This window comes from Accipiter gentilis, chromosome 8 (assembly GCF_929443795.1).
Source record: "Accipiter gentilis chromosome 8, bAccGen1.1, whole genome shotgun sequence".
Classification (NCBI taxonomy): Eukaryota; Metazoa; Chordata; class Aves; order Accipitriformes; family Accipitridae; genus Astur; species Astur gentilis.
In genome coordinates this window covers 11,965,692-11,978,672 of record NC_064887.1, presented here as the reverse complement: position 1 = coordinate 11,978,672, position 12,981 = coordinate 11,965,692, and the positions used below count along the sequence as shown (strand labels likewise).

The following is a 12,981-nucleotide window of genomic DNA, read 5'->3' as shown; positions in this document are numbered from 1 at the left end:
TCATTCATTTTACCTTGGCAGGCTGAAGCAAACTTCAACTTGGATGCAAGAGCAGGCTGTGGTAAGAGTGTAGAGAATCTTTGCCATAATGAAATTCTTAATCTTCCTCCCACTTAGCAAGAGCTCAGTTCAGTGCCTTTCTCTGTCACGTTTCCAGCGTCAGTGTCCCTTGTTGCTTAGTGTCTAAGGTGATCTATACATCTAAGCATCCTTCCCAGCCTCTCAGTCCTTGCATTTTAGCCTTCCTATATTTGGGTTGCTACCTTCTGCTGGTCACTTCTACCTGCTGTAAGCTTCCAAGTGGGCAAGATGTATAAATTTTGTGTTTCTCAAGTGCTTATTCTATGCCTTATCCCCCCTTTAGAGGGCTGCTGAGTCCCAGAGCACTCGTATGCTTTACCTCAGCTCTTGTGTAAAATGGTGGTAATCCTGGTAATCCCTCTGTTGCTGAAGGACGGTACTTTGTACTAGTCTGATGGAGTAGCCCAACCACTCCTTAATGTTTGCACGTCTCTCCTTTGAGAGCAAGTACTTGTCCATAAGGTAATACTTGACCTAAAAATGCTAACAGATCTGTTTACATAGTGTTATATACAATAATCAGATGGGCTGTACCTGACTATTGCTCCATAATTTGTGTCCACATATAGAATTTGAGAGATTCTGTGGCTAATAAATGTCTCTTGGGTATTGTACTGTATATTAATATCAGAAGTTGCCTTTAGTGAGCAGGAAAAACAGATGAGAATAGTATGTCATTTAAAAAGAAAAAAATTCAGAATTCCTACCTTACATATAAAAGCCAGCATGACCCACCGTGTGATTGATGCTTGATATATGTTTAAAGTTCATATAATGCTTCAAGGAACAGCATTTTCTTCATTTTGGAATACGAAGTAATCAATGGGACTTGGCAAAGTAAAAATCACTTCAAAAAAAAAAAAAATTTATGCTTACAGCTGTTAAAAGTCCTGATTGTTGATAGTACATTTTCGTTAACTTGAACGCATGCAAAAATGTAAGAACCTAATTTTTATGCTGTAACTGCCAGAACACGTTAGCTGAAACAAGCACAATCAACTAAACCTTGCTGTTTGATTTACGTAATGCCAACAGCCACCTAACTAGGAAAAGATTTTCTGTGGGAAGAAGGGGAATTCTCTCCATTTGACAGTATTGTGTGTCATATTTGGGGGAGGAAAAGGGGTGTCTATCACCCAGCAACAGAGGAAGGAGGAAAAAATTTAATTAGAAGGAAAACAGAAAATGCAGTTGTAACACCATAAAAATTGGCAGGGGGAGTAAGGGAGCAGGTAGAGCACCTGAAACTACTCAATTTTTTGAAACTGACTGGGTTTTGAGTTGACAGCATGCCTTTAAACTTCAGTTTTCCTAGGTCTCAGACATACAACATAGGATCTTCCAGTCCCATCTGCTGCACTTGCTTAGCTGCTCTCTGCAATCCATTTTTCTAGTGGTCTGTCTGCTCTGGTTTTGAAAGTCCCAGGCTTTCAGACAGTCATTTGATAATTATTTTTTTTCCCCAAGCATCTACAGTTTTGCTAGAACTGCAACCTACTTCTTGGACACTCAGGTCAAACTTCAGCCTTAAGCACACAATAGTTGATTGACGTGATTTTAATAGCATTTTAGAATACAGTTGTTAAGTCAGGAGCAGTGAGATTTTTCTAAAGGAAAAAAGGAGCACGGGTCTCAATGGTTCTAAACAGCTCCTGTCTCCGCATGTCGTCTCTTACACTCGGCGGTGAAACGCATTATCGAGTAGCGCCCGGAAAGTGGCTAACTGCGTTTGACACACGCCAACTCCCTGCCTCCACACTGGATAATTGCATTGTCAACTGTTCAGCAAAGTGGCAGGTGACACTGCAGCCGGATTGATTGTCCTAGTATGGAGGCTCCCAAGACTGTCAGCCACCCAATCGATAGAGTTTACACAAGACACCGTGACTGCATCTGTAACTAATTTCAGTTTAAACCTCACAAGATGCGGCTGTCCCTGTTTCCTGGCCTCTCTTCTCCTTTGCTTGCATCTTCTCCCTGGACAAGGAAGTTGCTTTTCTGCTGAAAGCCTGGCTTTATTTCTTGTTTTGGAGCTGGAAGTGAAGAAATCAATGGTGTGTTTTGTGGTTTCAGAGTTGAGGGCATTACAGCACATGGCTAACTAGCAGCTCCAGTTTTGCAATCAATAGGCTGATCAATTGATTAAATTAGCACTGATTTTTCTTTCTTCTTTCCAACCTAGAAAAGAATTAGTTTGGGGGAAAGAGCATGTGGGTTTGGCCAGTGAAATTTAGCCCTTGGTTTTTCCAGTCCTTGGCTGCCTTTCCCCCAAGAATACAATCTCTGTGCTCATCATTATTTAAAGCAAACTGCATTGAGCCCCGCTGCTGGCAGTGGCCCGCTGTAAGCCAGGGTGTCACTTTCAGCTGTTCACCAGCCTTGCTGCTTCATGCTCGGCTGCCTTAGAAAAGTCATCCTCCAAGCTCTGCTGTGTTGCTTTATTATTGGCAAAGTTGCGACATTCCTGTGATCCCTGTCAGTGGTGCTTATTGATCCAGTGATGTGAATCTGCTTAGTGATTCAAGATTACTTTAATTCTCCCTTTTCCTTTTTTGTTTGTTTCCACCCTCTCCCCAGGGGAACAAAAGCTTTCAGATCCACCTTTTCCTGACTGTGGAAAACGAGCCGTAGCTGCAAAGACCATGTCTGTTGCTGCTGCTTTTGTACTTCAGCTCTGGGTTTTGAAGAGCAGCCTTTGAGATAGACATGAGACTGTTCTCACCTTACTGCATCAGGCTGGCATGAGGCTCTAGGAGGCAACCATGCATGAATGGCCACACCAGATCACACCCTTTGGTCTGAGTGCATTTTCCCCTCTGCAGCCACAGTCCATACCTCATGGGTTACAGAGAGGCATTAAAGAAATCTCTGGAATACTCCTTGGTGCTGCAAGGGCTGGGGAAGCCTCTTCCCTGAGCCTTGCAGCAGCTGGCCCTTACCCTGTACAGCAGAGCTTGCCTGCCCTTTGTTCAGCACACTGCTGCAAAATGATGTTAATGGTCATAAAATTATATGGCCCCTTTCTTTAAAGGCAGCTGTTCCTCTGATCTATTAGCAAAGATCACTGTAAGCGTCTGAGACACTGGTAAGCAGTCAGGTCTCTGGCAGCCCATTTGTGCCTCTGTGGGAGCTAATAGACGGCATCAGATGGATGCATCTGCTGTTTCAGGTGTATGCTGTAATGACACAGTTGGCTGTCAGTTTTCCAGGTAAATTACTGTTTTGCTTGAAATGGATCTGGCTCCAGAGAGATGAAACCCTTGTCCTGTAAGCAGCTTTTCATGGCCTCTGAATGTCATTTTTCGTGCAACAGGCTGGGAGAGTCACCAGAAGAATTCTTCTGTCCCTGTTTGTGCTAGGAAAAAAATGGGGGAACAATTCCACTGTCCAAAAACATGGCTGGGGAGGTGTTACAGATCTGCAGAAAGACTGTTGTTCAGCATGGCCTCATCTCTGCCTTCCTCTTGTTTTCAAGAATCTGTAAGGGCTTTCCCTTTCTTCCCAAACGCCTTTTAAAATAAAATGCCATCCGTGCCACCTTGTCCTCTTAGTACTAGTTTGGGATACTTCAGCAGCTGATGAAATAAACCCGGTTTAGAGCCGTTCTTGGGAAGTGTGTGTGAGGCCTGGCCGTGTGTCTGCATAAACTACTTTTATTGCCTTCATTGTTTTTTACTCTCCAAGAAGCCAACGAGTGACATTTCGTTAAGAAAATAGAGTGAACGTGCTGGAAAGGGAGGTTGTGTAGAAGGGGGTCACTGCAAGGAGTGTAATTAGCAAAGGCTACAGTTCTGGAGATTTACGGGAGGCTTTTCTTTTTTCCTGAACACATGTAAATTACCTGCAAGCAGAATGAATGCCTCTTCTGAGCCAATACAGGCCCCAGTAGAACTACATGCCCCTGAAATGGATTTGGATTTAGACCCACTTACAGAATTTACACAAAATTCTGGATTTCTAGAATATTTCCAATATAGATTTGATACCCGCCCTGTTCCTTGGGGGCCAAACAGGAGAAACGCTGCATTCATAATGGTGGTGCAAATAATAATACTAATGTTTTAGTTTTGTTCCTCACTCTTGTTTGGAGTGATAATTAAATGTATACAGCACAGCTGGCCCCCAAAACTGACTTTATCTGCCCAGATAGGAGTTGAGGTGCAGAGGTGAGGCACAGTAGGTCTGTGCTTTTCTACCTGTGCTGATGAAATTTGGCTGTGGTTGTTTGGGTCTGCACTGGTCTGGTTGTCTTGCCTTTCTACTCCCAAGACTGCCAGTCTCCGTGTGAGCTCATGCCTGCGCAGGAGCCAGCAGCGCTGCCAACACCTGAAGCAGCGTATGTTGTCACTTTGACCATCTGCCACTGAACATGATGGAGAAAAGGAGGGACTTGAATGCGAGGTCCTTCTATCTGTTCTGTGAATCTGCTTATATATCATGTTAATGACCCTTGATCTTAGCTTGAGCCACCATTCACTTGAGACACGATGAGATGACTGGTCATCGGGGGGGTTGCACAAAAGGAAGTGAGATTTAAGAAGCAGTGCAGAGGTCAGAGAGGATGCTTAGGCATAGGGGATGGCTTAGGAGAAAGAAAAGTGCTATGACAACTTATGGAAAGGGGAAGAAAAGAATTTCTGATGAGATTTATCTCCAGCCATTATTAACAGGCACATGGAAGAAAGCGGGAAGCGCCGATTCCTGTAGTCTGCCAGTGCCTGCAGCCTGGCAGTGGCAAAGAGGCACCTGAATTTTTTCTGCTTTTCAGACTTCTGAGTCAGTATTTCAGAAACACTGTTGCTTGTGTAGAGTACCTAAATTTTTCAGGAACTACCTTGAATTGGTGCTCGGGCAGACTGCTTCGAGGCCACCCCAAGCAAAGCTGTGTACACAGTGCTGGAGGGTGGCGGGCGCTCTAGGTAAGTGATCTTGATAGGTACATTCTGATTGATGGGGGAGTTTGTCTCCCAAACTGTCACAGGGTTTATAGAGGTGCCACTCAATACCAGTGCTGGAATTGCTTGTCAGAGCACCTGGCTACAAGAGCAATGGGGATTGGAGACAGAGCTGTAACTTTGTTTTTTCTCTGCTTAATGGCCCTGGCGTCTGACCTGCCTGCTCACTCCTGTTTGTCTGGACCTTAAGGATGCAGCTGGGATTAAGACTGTCAGAGGATTGTGCTGCTTTAGCATCAGGAGGCTAATTGTATCGGGGCTGGCAGCTTATGACAAGTGGTTGCTTCCTAGCAAATGCATGGCAAGAGCAAAAAATTCTTCAACAAGGAAAGGGAAAGATATAGGAGAGTCTGTATTTTCGTTTGTTCTTTTTTCATCTGAAAGCAGCGTTTTCAAATTCACATGTGGAATTACATTTCTCAGGCCTTAGGTGACTCTCCTTGTAAGAGTCGCAGCTGCTTCTGTGAATAACAGAACATGTCTCTTGTGAATTCCTAGGACAAACTCACAACTTAACATTTAGTTGTCAGATTTACATGTTGGGATAAAGTTCTGGTCCCGAGCATTGACCTCTGGATAGTGGCACTGCCTTTAGAGGTCTGATCTAGGCAGCGTTGCTGATGGCCGTGAATTACTGCGTGACCTTCAGAAGCCAAGCCTTGGTGGAGGCTTCCCCATTCCCAGTGCAAGCTATTGAATTGCAAATCACCTGAGTGTAGTAGTAGTGGGTCTTCTGGAAGCTCCTGTTCTCCTCTAGTAGGTCCAAAGCAATGCCATTGCAAAGGCCATTTTATTCTCCTTGACACCCTCTGTGCTCCATTTCACGTTTTCCTTGCTCCTGGATGGCAGTGTATGCTGCCGGCAGGAGCTGGAAGTGTGAGCCCTCTTTACACTTGGGCTGAGTTAGTGAGAAGCAGGTGTGATCCTGTTGGGCCTTACTTGCATTTAGTGGTCCTCTTAATCCATTTATAACAGCACTTGTCCAGAAATCTGGTTTGAATGAGCCTGAGACGAATGAATAATGTCAAGCAGTTCAGACGTCAAATATTTGAACAGCTGCGTGGGTGTTTTCACTGGCTTTGTGCATGGAAGCAACCCCAGGAAGTTAAGACAAGGAGGGTCAGGTCGAAATTGTGGCACCAAACCCCAGCCTGGCAGGAACTGGCCTCAAAATCCATCCCTGCTGCAAATCAAAGGGCGTTAGGATGCTGGTGGCCAGCCATTCCTTCTGCAGGTGATGCTGGACTAAGCTTTGCATCCTGTTCTTTGGTGTTCTCTAGCATGCAGTGGTAGTACTGGGATTTATGGACCTTTTGATTCACATTGGAAACATATTTTGTGGATGTTGTTTTTTTCCTGTTTTTTAAAGCAGCCTCTGAACTCCTAAAACTGATAGCACAGCTTGTATACAAGTCTTTTCTGGGTACACTGAGGTTACTTTGTTTAGCATATAGTTTCTGAATCAGGTTTTTTTTTTTACTGTGTTGCAAGGGATTGCACTTGCTCATGTTCAAAAAAAAAAAAAAAAAACCAACAAAACCAAAAAAACCCAAAATGCATATTTGGTGAAAATCTGAGAGTTGGATCACCTTATTGCAGCTTCCTTTAGGCCCTGGCCTGGGAGTCCTGTTTGATCAGAAAAGAAAATTTGCCCTTCTCCTGCCCCTCATCTTAACCTATGAACTTCTCTGCTATGCCCTCCTCTCTGACTGAAATGCTGTCCCAGATCATCCCAGTGTCTATCTGTCATCATAACATGTACTGTCCAAACCCTTCCCCTGTACCCTCCCTCTCTCTGTAGGGAGGATAGTACTCTGTTGGCAATGTGGCGGTTCCTATTATAGACCTAGATTCAGCAAAAGCTCTGGAGTATTTTCCTTTCAGACTTAAAAGGGATTTTCTTAAGTACAAAGGTTTTGAGAGCAAGGACGCCAGAATTTCAAAGTCAAGGGGCCTTAATATTTGTAAATTGTATCGCAGTAAGCAGATCTTCTTTTCTTAAGCTCTAACCATAAACCACTAGTTGGCTTTAGTCACTTGGAAACAAAATTGATGGAAAGGTGCATGTTTGCTGTGTGCTTGGCATCCTTGCAGAGAGAGACACAGGGAGCGGTCCCACTTACGTTCAACTCTTTTGGACACCTTTTCCCCCCCGCCCAAGGCACTTGCTCCAAGTATTCATTGTCTGGCTAACATTCAGATCACCTCCGGGACTGGCCATGTCACAGCTCCAGCTTTGCATGATTTGTGTTTCCCACAGCTACAAGAAAAATGAAGACCTGTGTGTCCAAAGTTTATGGCCTTTGAGAAGTGATTGGCTAAAGTAATGCCAGGTGCAGGGTATGGTGTTACTGCAGGTTAAATGCCATGCCTGTAAATTATCACCCCATCGCCCACTGTGACTTCTAAGGCAGCTTTGAAAGACTATCCAGCTTCTTTGACAGGTCTCTCTTACTCCTCTAAATCTTCTTCCAAACGTTGTGATGAACGGAAGGAGTCAAGATTTACTAGGTGAGTCATTGCAGCAAGAGAAGGCAGCTCGTGACGTGTTGGCTGGCAACGTGCAGCCAGTATGTGAAACACTTTATAGGGGGTTTGCTGGAAGAGGGCTGCCCCAGTGACACTGCAGAGCTGACCTACAAGCATGGCTCCTGCAGTATGTGGTGCAGACAGTGGATTCTGCATTGTCGATGCTAGTTTTGTTACCTCTGCTAAAAATTAAGGCTGGCAATTACTCTGAAGTAAAAGGTAGTTTATGCTTCCAGGGAAAGGTTAGTCTTAAAATCATTGTCATGCTACGGTTATCACTCGTTAAGGACCTTCTTTATATTCAGGGAAGAGAAATATCAAATCCATATAAACAAATTTTATTGGGGGCTTAATGAATCAGCGAGAGCATCCATTCCTAGAGAGCGACAGTAAAGAACTATGTCTGCATGGTGTCCTTGGAAATGAGACCTTCGCCTTGCCCTGCTCTCTGCACAGATGCAGACTGTTAGAAATACAGCTCACTGTTCTGGGCTGGGAAGGTGCAAGCTTGCTGCTGACAGCACAAGCCTGTGTAAGTGTGCTGGTGAGAGCCCAGTGGGGTGAAGAGACTCAGGCATCTGTAGCACTAAAAGGGCTACCCTACCTAATGGTTGGGAATGTCCTTTCTTCAGACATCCACCTTGTATTCAGTGCTTCTACATTAACTTTAGCCTGTCTTCTGCATTTAGAACCACATTCACAGTGCAGAAATGTAACCCCTTTGGGGCATTTGTCCAAGCCAAGGGTACATTTGCCTTTAAGTGTTTGAAGGTGGGATGTGCTCCCTGGTGTAGCCACAGACTTGGGTCACCAGCCATCTGGATGTGCCAGGTCTTTCAGGCTCCAGCAGGTACCCTCCGTCTGTGAGCCAGGTGTCCAGGTCTGCTGCCTGGACATTGGGATGCTAAGTGAAGGAGCGTACTGGAGGCAGCCAGAGTGAGCTGTCTGTCTGCATAGCTGATGTCCCCAAACAACTTAGATCTGCTGCAGAATTGAACATGAATGAGGACCTTGCACCACCCTAGGATTCGGGAGATCTTCGTTTAATTTCTAATATCATGGGAGAGAGCATGTCCAGTGTTAGATCTCATAAAGAGTAAATACGTGTCTTTAGTGTTCCTTCTATTAATAAACCTTAAGCAGCAAATAGCTTGTGAAGGTTCATCTTTGTAGGTGTTTGCACGCAGATTGAATTAAAAGAAGCCTGGTTACAATCAGCAATAACACAGTCAAAAAAAATACTTGAGAACCAAAATAAATGTATATGTTGTTAGAAAGTGGCAATTGTTACACAATTCAGTCTCAGGTGGAACTGTTTGTGCTTGCTTCCTGCTGGACTTGGGACTGGGCTTGTGCCTGATCCACCCATGATGGAAGTGCAGGACTCTTGTTGACTTGCACTGGAATTTGCTTCCATAAGAAGTGCTTGTAAGGAGCTGTTAATGACTGTGGAGTCTGATGTTTTTATATTTTTTTTTTCCCCTCTCCTAGAAACAGGTTTGCTATTCCTAAATGTTTTATGTTGTAAAAATCTAAGCCATGACTAAGTGCATTTAAAAAAGAAAAAAGGTAATTCTAATTGTATTTCAGCCTGTGCCTGCCCTCTGCATCTGAATTAAGGACTAATTCAGAATGTCCCTGTGGCCTTCTCTTACCTGCTAGTAGTGTAGTTTTTGTGTTAACCACTTCTATATTTTCTGTGAAAAATCAGTCTTTTCTATTCTGCTTCAATTTTTTTCTGCTTTTGAGAAAAACCCTTCCAGTGCCTTCAGCTTTAAAATAACTGGTGTGGAGAGCAAAAGGTCAAGAACGTTTCATTTTAAGTGTTGAGGGGTGTTTTGGAGCATAAAATCCAGGAAGTTAGAGCATTTCTGTGAGTGTTTTCTGTGCAGTCTTCTGAAAATTGTTCTTGTGCAGTCTTTGGAGATGGTACCTTTTGTGAGGCTGTTAAGAATAAAGGACAACCTGCAGACTGATGCTGTTGCACCATCCTTAGGAGATCTCCTGCGCTTCATCTCCAATTCAAATGCTCATCCATGCGTTTTTATTTTTTCCAGGTTCTGGGTTTATCATGTGCAGCGGGAAGGAGAATCCAGACAGCGATGCCGACCTGGATGTGGATGGAGACGACACACTTGAATATGGGAAACCACAGTATCGTTTTTGAAAGGCTCTTACTGAGAGGGAACCTAGAGGTGCATCTTCAGCTAGCTTTCATACAGCACTGCCCTGGGTAGTGGTGAATAATCTGTGTTCAGCCCTACTGGAAATGACACTCCCTTCTCCAGTTACCATGTTAGTCGAACTAGGAGGTATTCCCAGTTGCTCCCTTTGAGATCCTTCTGTTGGCGCAGCACTACTTCAGACCTGGTTGGTGAAGTCTGTGGGAGACATTGCAGGAGATCAAAGTTAGTGTTTCTCTCTTCTTTTTCAGAAATAATCTGTTGTCTCCATCTGTGTCTCTTTCATATGGATAGCTTTTCCTGCTTCATGGGTAGGAATTGAGTTTATTTTCCACAAGACACCCCTTTCTTTTCAGGGTTTTGTGCAGTAAACGTTTCAAGCGCTATTCACCTGCCACTCTTGAGAGACTGAATATTTTTTTCTTTCATTAGACAGTTCATGGGCAGAACTATCACTAAGGGCAGTTTTTGTGAACTTCTCCATCTGGGAGCCAGGCTCTTCAGACACAGCTCTGGGAGAGCTGTGGGCAGACTTCTGCCCTGCAGCAGCTGTAACAGCCATGAGGGAGGAATTCCTACAAGGGTATTAGTCAGACATTGACTTAGCTGTGATGAGGGGGAATGCATAGCTATAGATTTTACTGAAATCTGTACCACCCTTAAAGACTGAAGCCCCAACCCTTAGCTGGTAAAAGATCTCTGTACTGCAAAGAGAAATAGTGGAATTGTGCAAGTTAGGCTTGCAGAGGTTGAGGAATTATTTTCCCCTTCTAAGAGTCTGTGGCATCATGTTGCTGTCAAAAGACTTTTCTGTTTCTTTCCACCTAAGACAAAACATTAATCCAGAATTTAAAAGCAAGCCCCTCCGTGGATACCAGCCCTTCTTCTTTTGAGGTGTTCCCAGTTGGAATGAATTTGTTCTGTATCCCAGATAGTGTCCTAACAATCTCAAAAGCCTTTCCACTGTCTGCAGCCAGGCTGTACATTCCTTAACCCCTTGTGCTCAGGTACACAGAGGCAGACGTTATCCCTTGCACTGGGGAAGAGCCAGGTGAAGCCAAAGAGAGGGAGGCGCTCCGAGGTGCTGTTTTAAAGTAAGTACTGTGCTTTTCTAATTTGCTTTCATTACTTTTGGGGAATCTCAATTTGTGGAAAAATACCCATTCACTTGAATGCAAGGGTCACAACGAGAGAGACGTACAAAAATCATAGTGTGATGAGTGGCTCTCCATTTCTACCTGTGCAGCCTCATAAAGCCTCCCTGCACACTCAGCTTCCCTTAACCACCCCACTGCCCAGCCAGTGCTGCCATCTCCCTGAACAGTGCTGGACAGAAGGTGAATTCTGGCCATGGGGAAACTGTGCTGTACTAAGGCCTTATGCATCGTCTTGCTTCACAATGAAATGTGGCCTCTTTGTAGTAGTATAACTTGATGCCATCTGAATCTTGTTTGGCACATTAGGAGTCTGACACCCAGGGTATGATTTCATTGCATCCCATTACGTGTTGTGGGTACGCAAACTAATCCTGCATTCAGCTCTGGGGTTGGGGCAGGATGTGTGCTCTGCCCACATACCTATGTGGAGAATGTAGGCAGCCAGTGTTCAGGGCGTCTGGGGAAGCATTTCAGGCAAATAAAATGAGCTAGGGATTGCTTTCTAAGCCCTCTGCCCTGCATAAAACAGGGCTTAAATTACCCCTCTATCTCTTTCACTGAGTGATCCTGTGAGGTCAGGGTTGAAGTGATTGATAGAGCACTGAAATGAAGTTTTCTTACTGCTTAGCCTGCCACAAACACTAGTTCAAAATTAGGTTCCACTCCATAGAAAAGTGGCATTTGCCACACTGGATCCAAACCATTGGTCTGTTTGATACTTTGCTAACCATGCTAATCCATAGGCAGGGAGGACCTCAAAGATGCTGAAGTCCCTTTGCAGCCAGGACAGTGGTATTGTAGCAGGAGAATATCGGGGTATCCCTTTTCAGTGGCTGTGGACGCTCAGTGAGATGACTGAGGACCTGAGGCCAGGAGACCCAGTTCCTTCATGTGGCTTGCACCTAACACATTTTGCTGTTTGGGCAAGGTCCTTGCATGTCTCCTGGACTAGTTTACCCATCTCTAAAACAGGAGAGGTGATGTTGCTTTTAAAAGCACTTGGAAATTCTGGCAAATTTCTGTGGAAATACAGTAGGGTAGGTGATGCTGTGAAGCATGAGCCTGGTACCTTCTGTGCAACTGTCTTGGCACATAGAGCTAAAACGTTATACCTTCACAGGTGTGCAGCCTGCTCAGAAGATTCCTTTCTCTTACAGTCTCTGTTACTGGCTTTCAAGTGAATGGACAGGGTTAGGAGTTGTCTGTACTTCAATGCTGCTGTTCTTCAAATGGAAAGATGGAAAAGATGGGGCTTAGGAAGGTGTAGTTATTCTTAAAGGGAGAAGCTATTGCAACACAGAGGATTTCTGTTCACAATTAAGGTTTTCATCTTTGAAATTGTGTATTCAAAAATGAGCCTTAGGTCACAGTTGATGTTTGAATCCCAGGCCTTCAGTCAGCATCACAACCCACATGTGATTTCAGCAGAGGTTGCAGCTAGAAGTGCAGGTTGGGACGACACTGGTGGAAATGTGGACTAGCACAAAAACACCTCCTGCAGCAGGCCAACCGCTCACATTTTGAAGCCTAGACTGATGCACAGAAGTATTGAGAGAAGTCATGGGTGGAAGGTGTAGCTTTTCCTGAGCAGTAAAATTTTCCCTGTTCAACCTTTAGCATTCTACCCTTTTCTTTTTTAGTGGTGGCACACCCAGTACTCGAATAACACCGGAGTTTTCTAAATGGGCCAGCGATGGTGAGTGTTGAACTTGTAAATTACTAATTTGTATGCTACAGGGGGGCAGATAGATATTCCATGTCTTCTGATTGCCAGTAATTAGGCAAATGGTAGTTACAAATGCTCTTGCACATTACCAGCAGATATTTATGCACATATAATCACGCTACCTTTTTGAAACTTTACAGCACAATGAACTGTAGTCAGCAGCAGCCAGGGGAGTTCCCAAAAATGCAACCTTAACTGGTACGGTGATAAGAGATAGGGGTTGGGTTGACTTGCTGTCATGTCAGTAAAAGACAAACTGCTGTACACAGAGGGAGCCATCAGAGCTTGACTATGTGATGGTGGTGTTCAGCTGCTGGGGCTTTAAGCTACGCAGGTACTTGTTGCTTGGG

At 44.4% G+C, this 12,981-nt stretch overlaps 1 protein-coding gene across 2 annotated transcripts in view; it reads left to right on the top strand.

The window, feature by feature from the left end:
• Positions 1-12,981, top strand: part of RNF220 (ring finger protein 220) — a 233,840-nt gene that overhangs the window by 189,765 nt on the left and 31,094 nt on the right. For both annotated transcript variants that reach the window (XM_049808212.1, XM_049808211.1), the window contains 3 exons: positions 9,623-9,719; positions 10,756-10,842; positions 12,546-12,601. In XM_049808212.1, coding sequence (XP_049664169.1) covers positions 9,623-9,719; positions 10,756-10,842; positions 12,546-12,601 — 240 coding nt within the window. The remainder of the gene's footprint in view (positions 1-9,622; positions 9,720-10,755; positions 10,843-12,545; positions 12,602-12,981) is intronic.